The sequence below is a fragment of the Thalassophryne amazonica genome, chromosome 6, assembly GCF_902500255.1.
Source record: "Thalassophryne amazonica chromosome 6, fThaAma1.1, whole genome shotgun sequence".
Taxonomy (NCBI): domain Eukaryota; kingdom Metazoa; phylum Chordata; class Actinopteri; order Batrachoidiformes; family Batrachoididae; genus Thalassophryne; species Thalassophryne amazonica.
In genome coordinates this window covers 8,161,910-8,185,652 of record NC_047108.1, presented here as the reverse complement: position 1 = coordinate 8,185,652, position 23,743 = coordinate 8,161,910, and the positions used below count along the sequence as shown (strand labels likewise).

Here is a 23,743-nt window from a genome sequence, read left to right as displayed (position 1 = left end):
CAAACTTTCAGTAATTCCCCTTTCAAGGTACTTACTAATGGCATAATGCCCATTTGTACCTCATCAAAATGTTCAGAACAATCTCAGCTTTCTGAATGTCAGACAAATATTTGTCTTGAACCCAGTTCAGTTTATTTATATAGCACCAAATTACAACAAAGCTGCCCCAAGGTCCTTCATACAGGTATGGTCTAACCTTACCAAGCCCCCTGAGCAAGCACATAGGCGACAGTGATAAGGGCCCCTTCACACATAGTGCAAATTTGTTCGACTTGTGCATTAAGTGCACATGAAGCAGGAATCATATGCAAACCATGTAATGTCATAGCTTCCTTTAACACCTCATACACCTGTTGCTATGACTATTTGCACACTCCAGCAGCTGAAAGACAGAGTGTGCGCTGTGCGAACCCATTATTTATTCCACATAATCGACAATGTGTTCCCACAGGTACCAGCTGGATGTTCTGCAACTGGCACTGCACCTGCTCAAAAGACACCGACCGCGCGTGCATGAACTCTCGCACCGGAATTTCGTTGGTGCACTAATTTCGAACTGTTTTGCACTGTTTCCCGTAATCAACCAAACTGAAGGGGCCCTAAGGAAAAACTCCCTCTGGTGTTTTGAAGTAGAAACCTCAAGCAGACCAGACTCAGAAGACCGACCCACTTCTTAGGCCATTCTAGTAGTTGCAAAGTTACAAGCAGTTACAAAAACAGAGTAAAAAATGCAATGTCATTCTTGAGGCCAAGCCCAATAGTTCAAAGGTGTATAGCTCGATGGAACAATCCAGAGTCCCTGGCAGGGCAACAGGCCACTCCTGACCAGAGTCCCTGTAAGCGGCATCAGCTACGACAGTCCTATGTCCCCGGCTCTGGCAGTGGCACTTCTGGCCTTCATCATAGTTCTGTGATGCTCCAGTTTATTGTCCGTCATGTGACATAGCTCACACCCCATCCAGTCGCTCAGCATGAGGCTCTCATGTGGCTCCCTGTGACTCATGAGTAGCAATACCTCAGATAGAGAGAAAAAGTTGGACAGAACTAAGAGCACCTAGGGCATTAGTTTCGATAGCAATAAATCAGCAGAGAAGCAGAGGGGGTACTAATATGGTTGCCTTCAGCTAACCCAATATTTCATTAACAAACCCAAAGTTCATGTGATGGCGCCTTCATAGAAAAATGTGTGCAGTTAGCAGCTCTGATTACATTCGGAAATCCGGCTCTTGCTGCAAAATGCGCTGTGATGTTGGAATGTACCGGGATGAGAGTCGGATGATTGTGTTCCGCACAGCTGGCGTGACTCGGCGCCACGTTGACTGGCACACTCCTGACCGATCAGTAAGCTCACACTGGGATGCACATGATGCCAGGATGCCCCAGCGTGGTCAGCAACTGTGTGGGACAACCCCTGGCTCATTGGCGTATTGCGTTCTGGGCCAGCTGCAGTTCTGTGTGCAACTCCAGTCACAGTGGCCTTCTTTATCGAAATCGGTTTGTGAGCCAGTTATCCTTGTGTTCCCTGAATACATGCTCACGTCGGATTGCACCATTTGCAAGGTCCTCTGACAACGCTAACACACACTTACATGTCCACAGTGGAACAATAGCTGTAGAGATGTGCGTACGATGCACTGCACATTTCCACGCTCACGTCACTTTTGATACATTTGCATATGGACGTGGAGATGGGCGTACGCCAGGTTTTTGTGCATAAGCACACTTTGTGCATGAGGCCCCTGGAACATTCCAAAATGGAATATTGTAAATTAATACCTTTTACCTCTTCTGGGTGTCTTTTCGTTTGGATTCATTCCTTTTTGTATGAATAAAGTCCTTTTGATGAAATTGATGTCAAAAATGTCTGTTCAACCTTGGGAAAAAAACTGCTGCTTCAATTCCTGAAGAAAATAATGGTGGAGAGAGCATATGACAAGTAACATCTCATGTTGTCATAAAATGTGTTTCTGCAGGCTTCCACTCCCATGTTCAAGCAGTACATCGCTCAGGTGCTGCTGAACGCAAAAGTCATGGCCAACGCTCTGCTGAAAAAAGGCTACAACCTGGTATCAGGTACTGAACCAAAACCCAGTATGGTTTGAATCAAGTCATACTTTCATTGTCACATTAATGCAGCAGAAAAACTCATGTTTGACTCAAGAGTTTTTTTACGTCATTAATTTTTCTGTTTGATTAAAAATAAACAAAAAAAACCAACAGTTTATATAATTTATGAAATACATGCTAATTAGTCAAAAACAAAAACCTTGGAAGTTTAGATGGTCAGAAATGTGAAAAGGAGCAAATATGAGTCTGTGTACTTATTTTTAATTTACAAAAAATCAATCAATCAATCAATCAATTTTTTTATATAGCGCCAAATCACAACAAACAGTTGCCCCAAGGCGCTTTATATTGTAAGGCAAGGCCATACAATAATTATGTAAAACCCCAACGGTCAAAACGACCCCCTGTGAGCAAGCACTTGGCTACAGTGGGAAGGAAAAACTCCCTTTTAACAGGAAGAAACCTCCAGCAGAACCAGGCTCAGGGAGGGGCAGTCTTCTGCTGGGACTGGTTGGGCTGAGGGAGAGAACCAGGAAAAAGACATGCTGTGGAGGGGAGCAGAGATCAATCACTAATGATTAAATGCAGAGTGGTGCATACAGAGCAAAAAGAGAAAAAACAGTGCATCATGGGAACCCCCCAGCAGTCTACGTCTATAGCAGCATAACTAAGGGATGGTTCAGGGTCACCTGATCCAGCCCTAACTATAAGCTTTAGCAAAAAGGAAAGTTTTAAGCCTAATCTTAAAAGTAGAGAGGGTGTCTGTCTCCCTGATCTGAATTGGGAGCTGGTTCCACAGGAGAGGAGCCTGAAAGCTGAAGGCTCTGCCTCCCATTCTACTCTTACAAACCCTAGGAACTACAAGTAAGCCTGCAGTCTGAGAGCGAAGCGCTCTATTGGGGTGATATGGTACTATGAGGTCCCTAAGATAAGATGGGACCTGATTATTCAAAACCTTATAAGTAAGAAGAAGAATTTTAAATTCTATTCTAGAATTAACAGGAAGCCAATGAAGAGAGGCCAATATGGGTGAGATATGCTCTCTCCTTCTAGTCCCCGTCAGTACTTTAGCTGCAGCATTTTGAATTAACTGAAGGCTTTTTAGGGAACTTTTAGGACAACCTGATAATAATGAATTACAATAGTCCAGCCTAGAGGAAATAAATGCATGAATTAGTTTTTCAGCATCACTCTGAGACAAGACCTTTCTGATTTTAGAGATATTGCGTAAATGCAAAAAAGCAGTCCTACATATTTGTTTAATATGCGCTTTGAATGACATATCCTGATCAAAAATGACTCCAAGATTTCTCACAGTATTACTAGAGGTCAGGGTAATGCCATCCAGAGTAAGGATCTGGTTAGACACCATGTTTCTAAGATTTGTGGGGCCAAGTACAATAACTTCAGTTTTATCTGAGTTTAAAAGCAGGAAATTAGAGGTCATCCATGTCTTTATGTCTGTAAGACAATCCTGCAGTTTAGCTAATTGGTGTGTGTCCTCTGGCTTCATGGATAGATAAAGCTGGGTATCATCTGCGTAACAATGAAAATTTAAGCAATACCGTCTAATAATACTGCCTAAGGGAAGCATGTATAAAGTGAATAAAATTGGTCCTAGCACAGAACCTTGTGGAACTCCATAATTAACTTTAGTCTGTGAAGAAGATTCCCCATTTACATGAACAAATTGTAATCTATTAGACAATATGATTCAAACCACCAGCGCGCAGTGCCTTTAATACCTATGGCATGCTAAAATCTCTGTAATAAAATTTTATGGTCAACAGTATCAAAAGCAGCACTGAGGTCTAACAGAACAGCACAGAGATGAGTCCACTGTCCCGAGGCCATAAGAAGATCAGTTTGTAACCTTCACTAATGCTGTTTCTGTACTATGATGAATTCTAAAACCTGACTGAAACTCTTCAAATAGACCATTCCTCGCAGATGATCAGTTAGCTGTTTTACAACTACCTTTCAAGAATTTTTGAGAGAAACGGAAGGTTGGAGATTGGCCTATAATAGCTAAGATAGCTGGGTCAAGTGATGGCTCTTTTAAGTAATGTTTAATTACTGCCACCTTAAAAGCCTGTGGTACATAGCCAACTAACAAAGATAGATTGATCATATTTAAGATCGAAGCATTAAATAATGGTAGGGCTTCCTTGAGCAGCCTGGTAGGAATGGGGTCTAATAAACATGTTGATGTTTGGATGAAGTAACTAATGAAATAACTCAGACAGAACAATCGGAGAGAAAGATGTCTAACCAAATACCGGCATCACTGAAAGCAGCCAAAGATAACGATACGTCTTTGGGATGGTTATGAGTAATTTTTTCTCAATAGTTAAAATTTTGTTAGCAAAGAAAGTCATGAAGTCATACTAGTTAAAGTTAATGGGAATACTCAGCTCAATAGAGCTCTGACTCTTTGTCAGCCTGGCTACAGTGCTGAAAGAAACCTGGGGTTGTTCTTATTTTCTTCAATAGTGATGAGTAGAAAGATGTCCTAGCTTTACGGAGGATCTTTTTATAGAGCAACAGACTCTTTTTCCAGGCTAAGTGAAGATCTTCTAAATTAGTGAGACGCCATTTCCTCTCCAACTTCGGGTTATCTGCTTTAAGCTACGAGTTTGTGAGTTATCCACGAGTCAGACACTTCTGATTTAAAGCTCTCTTTTTCAGAGGAGCTACAGCATCCAAAGTTGTCTTCAATGAGGATGTAAAACTATTGACAGATACTCTATCTCCTTACAGAGGCTGTGCCAATTTGGCATATAAGTGCCACACGAATGCTGTCTGAGGAATTCAAATGCAGCACAAACTCAGTTCAATTGCATGTCGAATTGCACAAAAGATGTTCAAATGTCAATATACAACAGTGGCAATGCTGTGTGACTGCAATTCGTCCGCTGTTCATATGTTTTCCAGCACGAGCGACACATGAATGTGCCGACTGCTGCAGGACTGCTGTATGAGGTGTTCAGGTGCAGTTGGAATGCAGCATGAATTGCACAAGTGTCATTCGAATGTCAATTCGTACGGCATTTGTGCAGTTCATGTTCTAGGGGTATAAAGTGTGCATCTTTTTATAGTCAAATAGAAAAAAAATTCTAGTCTATCTGATTATTGACTGAACATTATCAGCAAATGTCAGTTATTATATCACAGCTAATATGCGCTTTATAGAAAAGATTTCACTCATAAATAACACAAGTCATTGAGGGACACTCAATATAACTATAAATACGTATAATGCAAGCAAAAAAAAATCCCTATTAAAACTAACCTGTACACCAATATATTCCTTATTATTTATGTTATTATTATCATCATCATCATTTTGGTCCGACCCTGGTGATCAGCGGGGGCTGTGGAAGGGAAAGCTGGAGTCTGGAGTGGGGTGGGATGGGGGGGTGCAAATCGACTGATTTGTATGCGAGGATGGGGCACTGTGATTGTACACAAAGTGTGGATTCCCCTAAGGTGTTCCTGGAGGATACGAAACGTAAGACGCACGAATTGTGAATATGTGCAAAACATAAGACAAATCATGAAGAAATTCACATTTTCTGAAATGTGCGTTCACATTTTGTGATATATTTTTTTCAGAGTTCAAGATTTTGTGTAGATAATTCACAATTTGCAGCAGATTCACGTTTGGGGTCAACACCCTGATATGATACATAAAAATAAAAAGCTGTTTACAATGTTTTATGTCCACAGTCCACAAGGAGGTTTCTGTGCAGTGGCATGAAACCTGAGTAGCTCACAAGCACAAATTACTGCATCACAAGTTTGAGCAGTTCAGTCACATAGGAAGGAAGGACTGGTTCATTTTGCCTCTGTTTTTTGATGGAACAGAACAAGATTTAAGCCTTTTTCAAGAGTTAGTGAACAAATTAAAAACAAAAGACAAAACAATCAGTGTAGCCTTGGAGAAAAAAACTGACAAGCAAGTCCACCGACTTCTACTTTAGCCACACCTGCCTTCTAACTTCTATGTTGTGTTATGAGAAATTATTCTCTGCAACAATCCCAGTCAAGTCACAGCGTTTTGCAGACAGGTATATAGCACATTACACCATCAAACAAATTTGTATTTTGCGTTGATCGGGCACCAACATGAACCAACATTTTTTGAGTTACCATGTTAGGGCCCGTCCCACTGGCATTTAGGAGGATTTGTGTATGGATTGCGCACAAAATTGGCTCATTCGCTTAACATCTGCAGTATGTGTGAAACATGCTTGTATGAGTTGGCCGACACCCGCACCGTCCGAATTATCATCAATCAATCAATTTTTTTTTTATATAGCGCCAAATCACAACAACAGTTGCCCCCAAGGCGCTTATATTGTAAGGCAAGGCCATACAATAATATGTAAAACCCAACGGTCAAAACGACCCCCTGTGAGCAAGCACTGGCTACAGTGGAAGGAAAAACTCCCTTTAACAGGAAGAAACCTCCAGCCAGAACCCAGGCTCAGGGAGGGGCAGTCTTCTGCTGGACTGGTTGGGGCATTGAGGGAGAGAACCAGGAAAAAGATTATCTGCAGAGGCACGTTCTTCCGTTCCCAGATTTGAGCTGCACAAAATTTTGGCTGCAGATGACAAGCCGCCTTACATACGATACAATACTCAACGTACTCGATACATACTCCATACATACTTGTATACTTAGATACAGACTTCTTTACATTGTCAAGGCTTGATAAAACAGTTGCGCGTGTTTTTTCCTTCTTGTCTGCAGTTGTTACAGTATTTATTCCTATGTTTTATAAACAGATTTAACTTCTTGTATAATGGTTCATAAGAGCTGTGCTCTGATGTGATCCGCTGACACATCACCACTCGCACCTGTTCACTGCTTCTTTACTCCAATCAACTTGTCCAAGTCCAGCAAATGCTCCAGAGGCTGTACTGTTGGTGTGAATAGTGATGCCGAAAGGAGCGAGTGCACTTCTTTTATGACCGCAATGCAGATGCCGTGCATGCGTAAACGTGTGCAATGCATTCATAATACACCCATAATACTGCCGTGATAATCGCAATGCGTCTGATCCGTTCCTCACTACATGCGTTATATAACCGTGATTGTAGTAGACCACCAATTTAGCTAAACTGCAGGATTGTCTTACAGACATAAAGACATGGATGACCTCTAATTTCCTGCTTTAACTCAGATAAAACTGAAGTTATTGTACTTGGCCCCACAAATCTTAGAAACATGTGTCTAACCAGATCCTTCTCTGATGGCGTTACCCTGACCTCTAGTAATACTGTGAGAAATCTTGGAGTCGATTTTTGATCAGGATTGTCATTCAAAGCGCATATTAAACAAATATGTAGGAACTGCTTTTTGCATTTACGCAATATCTCTAAATTAGAAAGGTCTTGTCTCAGAGTGATGCTGAAAACTAATTCATGCATTTATTTCCTCTAGGTTGGACTATTGTAATTCATTATTATCAGGGTTGTCCTAAAAGTTCCCTGAAAAGCCTTCAGTTAATTCAAATGCTGCAGCTAGAGTACTAATGGGGACATAGAAGGAGAGAGCATATCTCACCCATATTGGCCTGCTCTTCATTGGCTTCCTGTTAATTCTAGAATAGAATTTAAAATTCTTCTTCTTACTTATAAGGGTTTTGAATAATCAGGTCCCATCTTATCTTAGGGGACCTCATAGTACCATATCACTCAGTAGAGCGCTTCGCTCTCAGACTGCAGGCTTACTTGTAGTTCCTAGGGTTTGTAAGAGTAGAATGGAGGCAGATGCCTTCAGCTTTCAGGCTCCTCGCCTGTGGAACCAGCTCCCAATTCGGATCAGGGGAGCCAGACACCCTCTCTACTTTTAAGATTAGGCTTAAAGCTTTCCTTTTTGCTAAAGCTTATAGTTAGGGCTGGATCAGGTGACCCTGAACCATCCCTTAGTTATCTGCTATAGACTTAGACTGCTGGGGGGGTTCCCATGATGCACTGAGTGTTTCTTTCTCTTTTTGCTCTGTATGCACCACTCTGCATTTAATCATTAGTGATCGATCTCTGCTCCCCTCCACAGCATGTCTTTTTCTTGGTTCTCTCCTCAGCCCCAACCAGTCCCAGCAGAAGCCTGCCCCTCCCTGAGCCTGGTTCTGCTGGAGGTTTCCTTCCTGTTAAAAGGGAGTTTTTCCTTCCCACTGTTGCCAGTGCTTGCTCCAGGGGGTCGTTTTGACCGTTGGGGTTTTACGTATTATTGTATGGCCTTGCCTTACAATATAAAGCGCCTTGGGGCAACTGTTTGTGTGATTGGGGCTATATAAATAAAATTGATGATGATGATAATTGATATTCGCTATATATTATTAATATATCCATAATTCATACTGGGACATTTGTCATTTTTAGGCCACTTTGTTGCGGACGACAACGAATGCCCGTAATTTGGTACTCATTTCATGCACAATTAATCCTCTCCCCAGTTGGACAGGGCCCTTAACAAACTGAAGGTAATGGATTCCTTGTCTGTCTATTCACTCACTGGATTTTACAGGGTGCCTCGGATTTTCCTATGTCTTTTAAAATGGAGCAGCAGAATACCTTCAAGAAGTGGACAGTTAATTATTAACTAGCATGCTGCCCGTGGGGATCCACCAGCTCTAGATTGGGGAGTGTTTATAAATAGGTAGCTGACATTTTCAAAGGTGGTAATAAATTAGGTTATTTAATAAATAATTGTTTTTATTATTGGCCCATTAGTTGATGTCAATGTTTTTAAACTGGCAATGTTGAGATTCTGTGTTACTAATGTATTATCTACGAGTCCTTGTTGGAAGGTGCATCAATTTTAACAAACACATGAACAAGTGACCTCGCTCTGGAAAAGCTGCATATCGCTTTCCATGTGAGGCCACTTGGCTTTACATATAGATGATTTACCGCCCCCTTGCTGGAACGGCGTGTGAGTCCAGAATGTAATTATCAACATCCATTGGTCACTGTTGTTACATCATATCCACAATTTGTGCAAAAATATTAGTCCCATCAACGGCCCATTTTGGCGCAGTTTATCTTTGACCCAAAATACATAATTATGCCAAACGGCAAATGTCAGCTCTCCCAGTTTGTCTATGTTCAAAGGTACACACACAACACACAGATACACATTCACAGAGGCCACTTTGCTTTTAATATACAGATGTTTACCGCCCCATGCTGGAATGGCGTGTGAGTCCAGAATTGAATTATCAACATCCATTGTTCACCGTTGTTACCTATTATCCATAATTTTTCCCAATGTTAGTCCTATCAACTTTTCTGTTTCATGGCGTTCATTCTTGACCGAAGACACATAAGCATACCAAACAGCAAATGTCAGCTCTCCCCAATTTGTCCGTGATTGAAGCCATACACATGCACACATACACACACACAGAGGGCCACTTGGCTTTTAATACATAGATTCAAGTAAATGATTCCTGTATGTTCATTCACACCCCAACACAGCCCCTCTTCTTCAGGCTTCAGGATGTGTCAGACCAGAGGGGCCGTTGATGGTGGGGTCATGCAGGCGAGGCCTCGGCAGTGCTGGAAAGTGGACGGGACAGGAGAGTTTGGCCCAAGATGATCCAGAAATGTGGAGCCTCCTGCAGCAGGAGAAGGACAGACAGTTCGAGGACTAGAGCTCATTGCATCCGGGTAAAGCCTGGTTATAAAGAACAGAACCAGCAGACCTGTTACTAACTTTGTTAAGAACATGAAGCTTTGACGCTCTTAAAATGAGTAGTCAAGCCAGTGTAATGATTGATTAAACCAGAGGACGTCGAAAGAAAATGTTATGTTAATTTGATTACTAATGGAAACATTTTAAAGCATCATATTGATACTGATCAAACAGGACAGCAGCAGCTGCAATTATTTTTAAAAGCACAATGTCTGGTTTACTGTGGATTTTTTGAAAGAACTGGTTGCACAAAAGCAGTCCAGATACAGAAGAGACAGTATTACGTCATACCTTCAAATTAATTTTTCAAATGAGATCAAATTTTTTATTTGTATAGAGCTACAGTATATCACAAAAAGATATAATTTGAGGCACGTTACACATAGCAATTGAGTCTCTGTTATATAATTTAAGAACATCTGTAACGTAAGCCCGGCAAAGAAAAACTCATTTTCAACAGGAAGAACCTCAAGCAGATGCATATTCTTTAAAGGGGCCTTCTGCATGACTGGCTGGTTTGTTGGTTTGAGGGAATCAGTGGAGTTATGCAAAAGCAAAAGTACTGAGAAACTGAAACTACTTTTTTGCAAGACCACATTCCAAACCAAGCAACAGTGACCACCTAATGGCCACCAGGACCCTGTGATTAATAAAAAGACTTCATAAGCAACGTGCCCATTTTATTACCCGAGGCCATCAAATATGGCTATCGGGTATTGCGACGGTTTTGCGTGCGTCTGTCTGTCTGTGTTCAGCCTAAGTCCAGTCCTATTACTTGCCAGAGTCTTCAAATTTACTGGGAACATCGTTGGGACACAGACCTTGGACAAGTTCAGTGATAGCTAATCATGACATATTTTAAGAGGTTACAAAGTCACATTCTGTTTCAATCTGTTCAGTTTTGTTTTTGAGTGGCGGGTGTGACAGCCAAACAGAGTAGAGCTGCACCATGACATTAGTAGCTGGTCCCTCCAAAGTCGCTTTTTGTGTTGTTTATATCAATCAATCAGTTTTATTTATATAGTGCCAAATCACAACAAACAGTTGCCCCAAGGCGCTTTATATTGTAAGGCAAGGCCTACAATAATTACGTAAAAACCCGAACGGGTCAAAAGGACCCCCTGTGAGCAAGCACTTGGCAACAGTGGGAAGGAAAAACTCCCTTTTAACAGGAAGGAAACCTCCAGCAGAACTAGGCTCAGGGAGGGGCAGTCTTCTGCTGGGACTGGTTGGGGCTGAGGGAGAGAACCAGGAAAAAAACATGCTGTGGAGGGGAGCAGAGATCAATCACTAATGATTAAATGCAGAGTGGTGCATACAGAGCAAAAAGAGAAAGAAATACTCAGTGCATCATGGGAACCCCCCAGCAGTCTAAGTCTATAGCAGCATAACTAAGGGATGGTTCAGGGTCACCTGATCCAGCCCTAACTATAAGCTTTAGTAAAAAGGAAAGTTTTAAGCCTAATCTTAAAAGTAGAGAGGGTGTCTGTCTCCCTGATCCGAATTGGGAGCTGGTTCCACAGGAGAGGAGCCTGAAAGCTGAAGGCTCTGCCTCCCATTCTACTCTTACAACCCTAGGAACTACAAGTAAGCCTGCAGTCTGAGAGCGAAGCGCTCTATTGGGGTGATATGGTACTATGAGGGGCCCTAAGATAAGATGGGACCTGATTATTCAAAATTTGTTACAGAGATTAGCGCATTCCATAGGTAGTAACGGCACTGCGCTGCGGTGGTTTGAATCATATTTATCTAATAGATTACACTTTGTTCATGTAAATGGGGAATCTTCTTCACAGACTAAGGTTAATTATGGAGTTCCACAAGGTTCTGTGCTAGGACCAATTTATTCACTTTATACATGCTTCCCTTAGCAGTATTATTAGACGGCATTGCTTAAATTTTCATTGTTACGTAGATGATACCCAGCTTTATCTATCCATGAAGCCAGAGGACACACACCAATTAGCTAAACTGCAGGATTGTCTTACAGACATAAAGACATGGATGACCTCTAATTTCCTGCTTTTAAACTCAGATAAACTGAAGTTATTGTACTTGGCCCCACAAATCTTAGAAACATGGTGTCTAACCAGATCCTTAGTCTGGATGGCATTACTCTGACCTCTAGTAATACTGTGAGAAATCTTGGAGTCATTTTTGATCAGGATATGTCATTCAAAGCACATATTAAACAAATATGTAGGACTGCTTTTTTTGCATTTACGCAATATCTCTAAAATTAGAAAGGTCTTGTCTCAGAGTGATGCTGAAAAACTAATTCATTGCATTTATTTCCTCTAGGCTGGACTATTGTAATTCATTATTATCAGGTTTGTCCTAAAAGTTCCCTGAAAAGCCTTCAGTTAATTCAAAATGCTGCAGCTAGAGTACTAACGGGGACTAGAAGGAGAGAGCATATCTCACCCATATTGGCCTCTCTTCATTGGCTTCCTGTTAATTCTAGAATAGAATTTAAAATTCTTCTTCTTACTTATAAGGTTTTGAATAATCAGGTCCCATCTTATCTTAGGGACCTCATACAACCCCTGGCAAAAATTATGGAATCACCGGCCTCAGAGGATGTTCATTCAGTTGTTTAATTTTGTAGAAATAAGCAGATCACAGACATGACACAAAACTAAAGTCATTTCAAATGGCAACTTTCTGGCTTTAAGAAACACTATAAGAAATCAAGAAAAAAAGATTGTGGCAGTCAGTAACGGTTTACTTTTTTAGACCAAGCAGAGGAAAAAAATATGGAATCATTCAATTCTGAGGAAAAAAATTATGGAATCACCCTGTAATTTCATCCCCCAAATTAACACCTGCATCAAATCAGATCTGCTCATTGACATTGACCCTATGCCATGACATTGACCCTATGTGTCTTTTTGCAAGGAATGTTTTTGCAGTTTTGCTCTATGGCAAGATGCATTATCATCTTGAAAATGATTCATCATCCCCAACATCCTTCAATTGTCCAAATATCAACATAAACTTGTGCATTTATTGATGATAGTAATGACAGCCATCTCCCCAGTGCCTTTACCTGACATGCAGCCCCATATCATCAATGACTGTGGAAATTTACATGTTCTCTTCAGGCAGTCATCTTTATAAATCTCATTGGAAAGGCACCAAACAAAAGTTCCAGCATCATCACCTTGCCCAATGCAGATTCGAGATTCATCACTGAATATGACTTTCATCCAGTCATCCACAGTCCACAATTGCTTTTCCTTAGCCCATTGTAACCTTGTTTTTTTCTGTTTAGGTGTTAATGAATGACCTTTCGTTTAGCTTTTCTGTATGTAATTCCCATTTCCTTTAGGCGGTTTCTTACAGTTCGGATCACAGACGTTGACTCCAGTCTCCTCCCATTCGTTCCTCATTGTTTTGTTGTACATTTTCGATTTTGAGACATATTGCTTTAAGTTTTCTGTCTTGACGCTTTGATTGTCTTCCTTGGTCTACCAGTATTTTGCCTTTAACAACCTTCCCTGTTGTTTGTATTTGGTCCAGAGTTTTAGACACAGCTGACTGTGAACAACCAACATCTTTGGCAACAGTGCGTGAGATTTACTCTCTTTTAAGAGTTTTGATTAATCCTCTTCTTTGTTTCAATTGACATCTCTCGTGTTGGAGCCATGATTCATGTCAGTCCACTTGGTGCAACAGCTCTCCAAGGTGTGTTCACGTCCTTTTAGATGCAGACTAACGAGCAGATCGATATGATGCAGGTGTTAGTTTTGGGGATGAAAATTTACAGGGTGATTCCATAGTTTTTTTCCTCAGAATTGAGTGATTCCATAATTTTTTTTTTTTTTTTTCCTCTGCTTGGTCTAAAAAAGTAACCGTACTGACTGCCACAATTCTTTTTTCTTGATTTCTTATAGTGTTCTTAAAGCCAGAAAGTTGCCATTTTGAAATGACTTTAGTTTTGTGTCATGTCTGTGATCTGCTTTTTTTCTACAAAATTAAACAACTGAATGAACATCCTCTGAGGCTGGTGATTCCATAATTTTTGCCAGGGTTGTAGTACCATATCACCCCCAATAGAGCGCTTCGCTCTCAGACTGCAGGGCTTACTTGTAGTTCCTAGGGTTTGTGTAAGAGTAGAATGGGAGGCAGAGCCTTCAGCTTTCAGGCTCCTGCTCCTGTGGAACCAGCTCCCAATTCGGATCAGGGAGACAGACACCCTCTCTACTTTTAAGATTAGGCTTATAAACTTTCCTTTTTGCTAAAGCTTATAGTTAGGGCTGGATCAGGTGACCCTGAACCATCCATTTAGTTATGATGCTATACGAACTTAGACTGCTGGGGGGTTCCCATGATGCACTGAGTGTTCTTTCTTCCTTTTTGCTCTGTATGCCACCACTCCTGCATTTAATCATTAGTTACTGATCTCCTGCTCCCTCCACAGCATGTCTTTTTCTTGGTTCTCTCCCTCAGTCCCAACCAGTCCCAGCAGAAGAACTGCCCCTCCCTGAGCGCTGGTTCTGCTGGCGGTTTCTTCCTGTTAAAAGGGAGTTTTTTACTTCCACTGTTGCAAGTGCTTTGCTCACAGGGGGTCGTTTTTGACCGTTGGGGTTTTTTTTACGTAATATTTGTACTGGCCTTGCCTCTACAATATAAAGCGCCCTTGGGGCAACTGTTTGTTGTGATTTGGCGCTATCTAAATAAAATTGATGATGTTGATGATGTTTCTAAGATTTGTGGGGCCAAGTACACTAACTTCAGTTTTATCTGAGTTTAAAAGCAGGAAATTAGAGGTCATCCATGTCTTATGTCTGTAAGACAATCCTGCAGTTTAGCTAATTGGTGTGTGTCCTCTGGCTTCATGGATAGATAAAGCTGGGTATCATCTGCGTAACAATGAAAATTTAAGCAATGCCGTCTAATAATACTGCCTAAGGGAAGCCTGTATAAAGTGAATAAAATTGGTCCTAGCACAGAACCTTGTGGAACTCCATAATTAACCTTAGTCTGTGAAGAAGATTCCCCATTTACATGAACAAATTGTAATCTATTAGATAAATATGATTCAAACCACCGCAGCGCAGTGGCCTTTAATACCTATGGCATGCTGTAATCTCTGTAATAAAATCTTATGGTCAGCAGTATCAAAAGCAGCACTGAGGTCTAACAGAACAAGCACAGAGATGAGTCCACTGTCTGAGGCCATAAGAAGATCATTTGTAACCTTCACTAATGCTGTTTCTGTACTATGATGAATTCTAAAACCTGACTGAAACTCTTCAAATAGACCATTCCTCTGCAGATGATCAGTTAGCTGTTTTACAACTACCCTTTCAAGAATTTTTGAGAGAAAAGGAAGGTTGGAGATTGGCCTATAATTAGCTAAGATAGCTGGGTCAAGTGATGGCTTTTTAAGTAATGGTTTAATTACTGCCACCTTAAAAGCCTGTGGTACATAGCCAACTAATAAAGATAGATTGATCATATTTAAGATCGAAGCATTAAATAATGGTAGGGCTTCCTTGAGCAGCCTGGTAGGAATGGGGTCCAATAGACATGTTGATGGTTGGATGAAGTAACTAATGAAAATAACTCAGACAGAACAATCTGAGAGAGTCTAACCAAATACCGGCATCACTGAAAGCAGCCAAAGATAATGATACGTCTTTGGGATGGTTATGAGTAATTTTTTCTCTAATAGTTAAAATTGTATTAGCAAAGAAAGTCATGAAGTCATTACTAGTTAAGTTAAAGGAATACTCGGCTCAATAGAGCTCTGACTCTTTGTCAGCCTGGCTACAGTGCTGAAATGAAACCTGGGGTTCTTATTTTCTTCAATTAGTGATGAGTAGTAAAATGTCCTAGCTTTACGGAGGGCTTTTTTATAGAGCAACAGACTCTTTTTCCAGGCTAAGTGAAGATCTTCTAAATTAGTGAGATGCCATTTCCTCTCCAACTTATGGGTTATCTGCTTTAAGCTGCGAGTTTTGGAGTTATCCACGGAGTCAGGCACTTCTGATTTAAAGCTCTCTTTTCAGAGGAGCTACAGCATCCAAAGTGTCTTCAATGAGGATGTGAAACTATTGACGAGATACTCTATCTCACTTACAGAGTTTAGGTAGCTACTCTGCACTGTGTTGGTATATGGCATTAGAGAATATAAAGAAGGAATCATATCCTTAAACCTAGTTACAGCGCTTTCTGAAAGACTTCTAGTGTAATGAAACTTATTCCCACTGCTGGGTAGTCCATCAGAGTAAATGTAAATGTTATTAAGAAATGATCAGACAGAAGGGAGTTTTCAGGGAATACTGTTAAGTCTTCAATTTCCATACCATAAGTCAGAACAAGATCTAAGATATGATTAAAGTGGTGGGTGGACTCATTTACATTTTGAGCAAAGCCAATTGAGTCTAATAATAGATTAAATGCAGTGTTGAGGCTGTCATTCTCAGCATCTGTGTGGATGTTAAAATCACCCACTATAATTATCTTATCTGAGCTAAGCACTAAGTCAGACAAAAGGTCTGAAAATTCACAGAGAAACTCACAGTAACGACCAGGAGGACGATAGATAACAACAAATAAAACTGTTTTTTGGGACTTCCAATTTGGATGACCAAGACTAAGAGTCAAGCTTTCAAATGAATTAAAGCTCTGTCTGGGTTTTTGATTAATTAATAAGCTGGAATGGAAGATTGCTGCTAATCCTCCGCCTCGGCCCGTGCTACGAGCATTCTGGCAGTTAGTGTGACTCGGGGTGTTGACTCCTTTAAACTAACATATTCATCCTGCTGTAACCAGGTTTCTGTAAGGCAGAATAAATCAATATGTTGATCAATTATTATATCATTTACTAACAGGGACTTAGAAGAGAGAGACCTAATGTATACATGTTTCTCATATATTATGTGAAAGCTAGCAAGAACTAAACACTTCTAAAACTAAAAACGTTGCTTTTGGAATGTAATAACACCTCTGAACTTATTTACAAGACATTTTGCGGACGTTAGCATGGTGACATCACAGGCTGGTGGTTAGCTGCAAAACTCTGTTTCATTTGTGTGTAAATGTAACCTCTTTGTCAAATTTTGTGTAAAAGCTAGCGAGAAATAAACACTTCTAAAACTGAAAACGTTGCTTTTGGAACCTAATAACACCTCTGAACTTATTTAGAAGAGATTTTGTGGACGTTAGCATGGTGACATCACATGCTGGTGGTTAGCTGCAAAACTCTTTCATTTGTGTGTAAATGTATCCTCTTTGTCAAATATTCTGTAAAAGCTAGCAAGAAAAACACACTTCTAAAACTGAAAACACTGTTTTTGTAAACTGATAACACCTCTGGAGTCATTTACAAGACATTTTGCAGATGATAGCATGCATGCTAACTTCCACTAAGTCAAAGCTAACTTGCTCTGGAGTTAAATTTGCTTCATTAATACCTGCAAATGCACAGGGGGTGATCTGCAGATATTCCTTGATTTGTGTAACTTCTGCTCTTAAAACATAAATATTGTTTTTGATTGATTGATTGATAGAGGGACTTTACTGAACATGTACAAATTGCACGCAAGACAATAGGATCTTAATAATTAATTAAACAACTGCAATTTCTAAAGAACACGATGCTCATACGGTGAAGGTATTTCAGCATTGTGTTATATTTTTATATTACATTGTAATTGGTCTGAACGCACGGAAGTACACACGGAGGAAGACGTTGCATCAGAATTTTGGCTCTCTGTTGGAACTGTTTACACAGAGACTGCTACCTGCTGCTTTGGACTTTGAACTAACAGTCTTTTTCAAGACTTTTTTACTTTTTTTACTTTTTTTTTTACTTTTTCACCGGGCTCCAACGCCTAAAGAAGACCTCTAACGGTCGAAACATCGCGACGGAGCACTTTCATCAGCTAACTTTCATCAGCGTTGGTAAGCTAACTAGCTTGCTAACGCTTTCGTTTTTATTTTATTTTTTAGCACCGTTGTCGTGCGTTCGCTGTTGCCGTGCGTTACCTGTGCTGCTTCATGGCCTGTCTGGTGCCTTAACTAAAGCACTCCTTCTGCTGAATCACCTCTAAATTATTTACACATTATTCACTTTGCGTGTTTTTAGGAATCCGCTAGGTTGTGTAGCTACTAGCTCTTAGCCGATTTAGCATGGCGGCTTCTCCTGTCTCTCCCACACTTTTCTGCTCTGGGTGTGAAATGGTTAGTTATTCCTCGGCCTCCTTTAGCAGTAACGGTACTTGTAATAAGTGCAGCTTATTCGTAGCTTTGGAGGCCAGGCTGGGCGAATTGGAGACTCGGCTCCGCACCGTGGAAAATTCTACAGCTAGCCAGGCCCCTGTAGTTGGTGCGGACCAAGGTAGCTTAGCCGCCGTTAGTTCCCCCCCTGGCAGATCCCGGGCAGTCGGGAAAGCAGGCTGACTGGGTGACTGTGAGGAGGAAGCGTAGCCCTAAACAGAAGCCCCGTGTACACCGTCAACCCGTTCACATCTCTAACCGTTTTTCCCCACTCGACGATTGGGGAAAAAATTAGTCTCACTAATTTAGAAGATCTTCACTTAGCCTGGAAAAAGAGTTGTTGCTCTATAAAAAAGCCCTCCGTAAAGCTAGGACATCTTTTTACTCATCACTAATTGAAGAAATAAGAACAACCCCAGGTTTCTTTTCAGCACTGTAGCCAGGCTGACAAGGAGTCAGAGCTCTATTGAGCTGAGTATTCGATTAACTTTAACTAGTAATGACTTCATGACTTTCTTTGTTAACAAAATTTTGACTATTAGAGAAAAAATTACTCATAACCATCCCAAAGATGTATCGTTATCTTTGGCTGCTTCAGTGATGCCGTATTTGGTTAGACTCTTTCTCTCCGATTGTTCTGTCTGAGTTATTTTCATTAGTTACTTCATCCAAACCATCAACATGTTTATTAGACCCCATTCCTGCCAGGCTGCACAAGGAAGTCCTACCATTATTTAATGCTTCAATCTTAATATGATCAATCTATCTTTGTTAGTTGGCTATGTACCACAGGCTTTTAAGGTGGCAGTAATTAAACCATTACTTAAAAAGCCATCACTTGACCCAGCTATCTTAGCTAATTATAGGCCAATCTCCAACCTTCCTTTTCTCTCAAAAATTCTTGAAAGGGTAGTTGTAAAACAGCTAACTGATCACCTGCAGAGGAATGGTCTATTTGAAGAGTTTCAGTCAGGTTTTAGAATTCATCATAGTACAGAAACAGCATTAGTGAAGGTTACAAATGATCTTCTTATGGCTTCGGACAGTGGACTTATCTCTGTGCTTGTTCTGTTGGACCTCAGTGCTGCTTTTGATACTGTTGACCATAAAATTTTATTACAGAGATTAGAGCATGTCATAGGTATTAAAGGCACTGCGCTGCGGTGGTTTGAATCATATTTGTCTAATAGATTACAGTTTGTTCATGTAAATGGGGAATCTTCTTCACAGACTAAAGTTGATTATGGAGTTCCACAAGGTTCTGTGCTAGGACCAATTTTATTCACTTTATACATGCTTCCCTTAGGCAGTATTATTAGACGGTATTGCTTAAATTTTCATTGTTACGCAGATGATACCCAGCTTTATCTATCCATGAAGCCAGAGGACACACACCAATTAGCTAAACTGCAGGATTGTCTTACAGACATAAAGACATGGATGACCTCTAATTTCCTGCTTTTAAACTCAGATAAAACTGAAGTTATTGTACTTGGCCCCACAAATCTTAGAAGCATTGTTGTGTGGGCCGCTGAAGAGGAGGTACTGCTGGCCCACCACCACTAGAGGGCGCCCTGCCTGGAGTGCGGGCTCCAGGCACCGGAGGGCGCTGCCGCCTTACGGGAGCAGCCAGGATGACAGCTGTCACCCATCACTGGAGACAGCTGATCCCAATCAATAAGGAGGTATATCAGCAGGACGGCATCTCCACCTCATTTGCCGAGATATCGCCTTACCAAAGAGGTAACGAACTCAGCCAGTTGTATTATTCTGAGAATTAATACTGTGTTGCTTGTGCTTAGGTCAGCTGAAGACCGTATTGGACGAAGTAGGATAAGTACTCACATTCCAATCCTACAGTACTATTTTGAGTAGAGGTGGAGGTGGTGTTTCCACCCTCCGTGTTGCTGGGTGCAGCCGCATCCACACCTGACTGTTTCTGTTTCCTGCCAGCAGTACCGGATCCGACGAGCGGAGGCAGTGGCCACCTGGGAATTCGGGACTTGGCGGCTCCAGTATTCCCGGGGTTCGGTGGCAGAGGAAATCGGGTTGGTTCCGGTTCGACTTGGACAAACGTCTCCTATCGTCGAGCCTGCCCATACGACACCGTTGTAATTAGACTCAATCTCCATATTGTAATCGGTTGTATTTGTTGTGCCTTTTTCACGACAGTAAAAACAGTGTTATTTGATTCCTCCATTGTCCGTTCATTTGCGCCCCCTGTTGTGGGTCCGTGTTCCTACACTTTCACAACAAGCATGGTGTCTAACCAGATCTTTACTCTGGATGGCATTTCCCTGACCTCTAGTAATACTGTGAGAAATCTTGGAGTCATTTTTGATCAGGATATGTCATTCAAAGCGCATATTAAACAAATATGTAGGACTGCCTTTTTGCATTTACGCAATATCTCTAAAATCAGAAAGGTCTTGTCTCAGAGTGATGCTGAAAAACTAATTCATGCATTTATTTCCTCTAGGCTGGACTACTGTAATTCATTATTATCAGGTTGTCCTAAAAGTTCCCTAAAAAGCCTTCAGTTAATTCAAAATGCTGCAGCTAGAGTACTGACGGGGACTAGCAGGAGAGAGCATATCTCACCCGTGTTGGCCTCTCTTCATTGGCTTCCTGTTAATTCTAGAATAGAATTTAAAATTCTTCTTCTTACTTATAAGGTTTTGAGTAATCAGGTCCCATCTTATCTTAGGGACCTTGTAGTACCATATTACCCCATTAGAGCGCTTCGCTCTCAGACTGCAGGCTTACTTGTAGTTCCTAGGGTTTGTAAGAGTAGAATGGGAGGCAGAGCCTTCAGCTTTCAGGCTCCTCTCCTGTGGAACCAGCTCCCAATTCAGATCAGGGAGACAGATACCCTCTGTACTTTTAAGATTAGGCTTAAAACTTTCCTTTTCGCTAAGGCTTATATTAGGGCTGGATCAGGTGACCCTGGACCATCCCTTGGTTATGCTGCTTTAGACGTAGACTGTGGGGGGGTTCCCATGATGCACTGTTCTTTCTCTTTTGCTCTGTATGCATCACTCTGCATTTAATCATTAGTGATCGATCTCTGCCCCCCTCCACAGCATGTCTTTTTCCTGGTTCTTTCCCTCAGCCCCCACCAGTCTCAGCAGAAGACTGCCCCTCCCTGAGCCTGGTTCTGCTGGAGGTTTCTTCCTGTTAAAAGGGAGTTTTTCCTTCCCACTGTAGCCAAGTGCTTGCTCACAGGGGGTCGTTTTGACCGTTGGGGTTTTTCATAATTATTGTATGGCCTTGCCTTACAATATAAAGCGCCTTGGGGCAACTGTTTGTTGTGATTTGGCGCTATATAAAAAAAAGTTGATTGATTGATTGATTGATAAAGGAGCGAATAATTTTGTATTTCACCTTTTGGACTTACATGTAACATGGAAATTTTTGTAGCAGAAACTGTAAAGTGAGACTTGCAGCAGATTCAGTATTTGGTTGAACATCCCTCAGCATGCTTCAGCTTGACCAGAGCAGAAGATTGCGGTAAACATCTACAACCTTCTGGCCTGCTGATGACACTACAGAAGCATTTGTAGTTTTCATTGCAGGCTTGAGAAGCTTTTTTTTCTTCTTCTTCTCCTTTTAATTTATGCTCTCCTGTGGCTGAGGCATTAATTACAAACTGTAAGATGGTGGTTGTGTGGTGGTTTCTCTTTTATCCCAGAGAATTAGCATGGATTTCTACTTAGTAAAAGCTCCCAGAAAATTACAATATTTCATTCAGCAGCAGTTATGAATGTGCATCTTTGCTTTGCATGTGGTTACTTTCTGATAAATGGAGGATCCAGTGGAGAGCCTCTTTTCAGGAACACAGTCATTAGGTTCCCCCACTGACTTCTGTCATTCATCGCTACACTTACTGTATGTCAAAGAGAAGTGCACACTCGTACCGATGTGGTGATTTGAAATGTCACTGAGTTTTGTGTCACTTGGGGGTTGAATAATTTAAATCCCAGTGGAAGGACTGGAGGATCCCTGAACACTGACAGGTTTAGGTTATTAATAAGATTGAGGGGGTGGCTGAAGAGGACACATAGAAAGACAGACGTTGGGGTACAGGACTGAAAACATCTGTTACATTAATTTTTGATGCTCCTTCTGAATCTCAAGTGTTCTTTTTTTTTTTTGGTCACTATACAGTAAGTTTGTATTTCACTGTAAATCTATTGAATTTTCCTCTTTAATTTGATTATAGTACTTCAAAAGCAAATACATTTCGTGATCTATTTTTGCAGTAGTTATAACAGTTGTTCTCCTGAAGGCTGTAGAAGCACTTTGTAAGATTTAAAGAACATCAACTGCTAATCCATACTGTTTCTGCCACTGACACTTTTGTTATTGGTTTTGTAAGCAGGTTTTGCATCGTAAATGCTGAGCTGAAATTAATTAAATAGCAGATAACTCTGTGTCATTCAGTCCTGCTGAATAATAATGCGGTTGTTTGGTAAATGCATGCAATATTTTGATGATGCACAGTATTGTGAACATGTTTTTAAAAATGTGTAGGGTGTGGGTCTGCATCATAATACTGTGCTCGGTTGTATTGGCAGAACTTCTGCAGCCAGGCAGCACTGGAAGCGTTAGGTTCTTGTCTGAACAATAAATACTCTGAAGGATACCCCGGGCAAAGGTAACCACACAACACTCGTGCACTTTCAAAAATATACTGTGCAGGCAAGACAGCAGTAATGATGACAGTGAGAGACAGCTACGAGCTCACAGATTGCATCATGCATTTTTTAAAAGAAACCGATATAATTGAAACTATTGAAAAATGCCCAAATTTGCAGTGTTACAGAAAGGGTGGAGAAAACATCCTGGTTCTGCAGCTATATTATGGGGATGTGTTATCAAGTGTATTGGTTCTTCCTTGGCCCATGAACTACTGCTAAATGCTAGGGTCTCCTTGGTGGAGGTATCAGCACAGTACAATTAGATCAAATGCAACATGTTATGGTACAACACATGATATGATACAAGAAGATGCATTTATATAAAGCAATGCAATGTGATTTACTATCCCATGTCATGATGTACAGTCAGCCCTGATGTGAACATGATTCAGTTCTGTACAACAGAATGTCATATATCTGGAACCAATCAAGTGCTGTACAATATATTAAGATGTGATTTAGTCCATTTTAAAAAATGCAATAATTTGATTGTATTTATACAGGGCTTTTCCAGCTTTATCTTTACAATGAGGCCTCACATTCACACACCGATGCCAGGGAGCTGCTGTGCAAGGTGCTCCACTGTTTAAAAGACCTTCCCTAAGGACCCTTAGTGATTTTTTTTTTTTTTTTTTTTTTGGTCCGATGGGGATTTGATCAATCAATCAATCAATCAATTTTTTTTTTATATAGCGCCAAATCACAACAAACAGTTGCCCCAAGGCGCTTTATATTGTAAGGCAAGGCCATACAATAATTATGTAAAACCCCAACGGTCAAAACGACCCCCTGTGAGCAAGCACTTGGCTACAGTGGGAAGGAAAAACTCCCTTTTAACAGGAAGAAACCTCCAGCAGAACCAGGCTCAGGGAGGGGCAGTCTTCTGCTGGGACTGGTTGGGGCTGAGTTAGTCAGTTCCAAAAGAGAAGGATCTTGGTTCAAGACCAGCCATGTCCATTCCCACAGACCACCCATTATCAGAGACGTCGGACAGAGACGGCTGGACACAAGTGCAGGACTCGACACGGTAGCTCTGGGTTAG

The 23,743-nt window shown here is 41.0% G+C and overlaps 1 protein-coding gene across 1 annotated transcript in view; it reads left to right on the top strand.

Moving 5' to 3' along the window:
- The window catches only part of LOC117511823 (serine hydroxymethyltransferase, mitochondrial-like), a 72,028-nt gene that overhangs the window by 27,293 nt on the left and 20,992 nt on the right, over positions 1-23,743 (top strand). Inside the window, exon 3 of the mRNA XM_034171733.1 lies at positions 22,579-22,658. Within this exon, the coding sequence (XP_034027624.1) occupies positions 22,579-22,658 (80 nt within the window). The remainder of the gene's footprint in view (positions 1-22,578; positions 22,659-23,743) is intronic.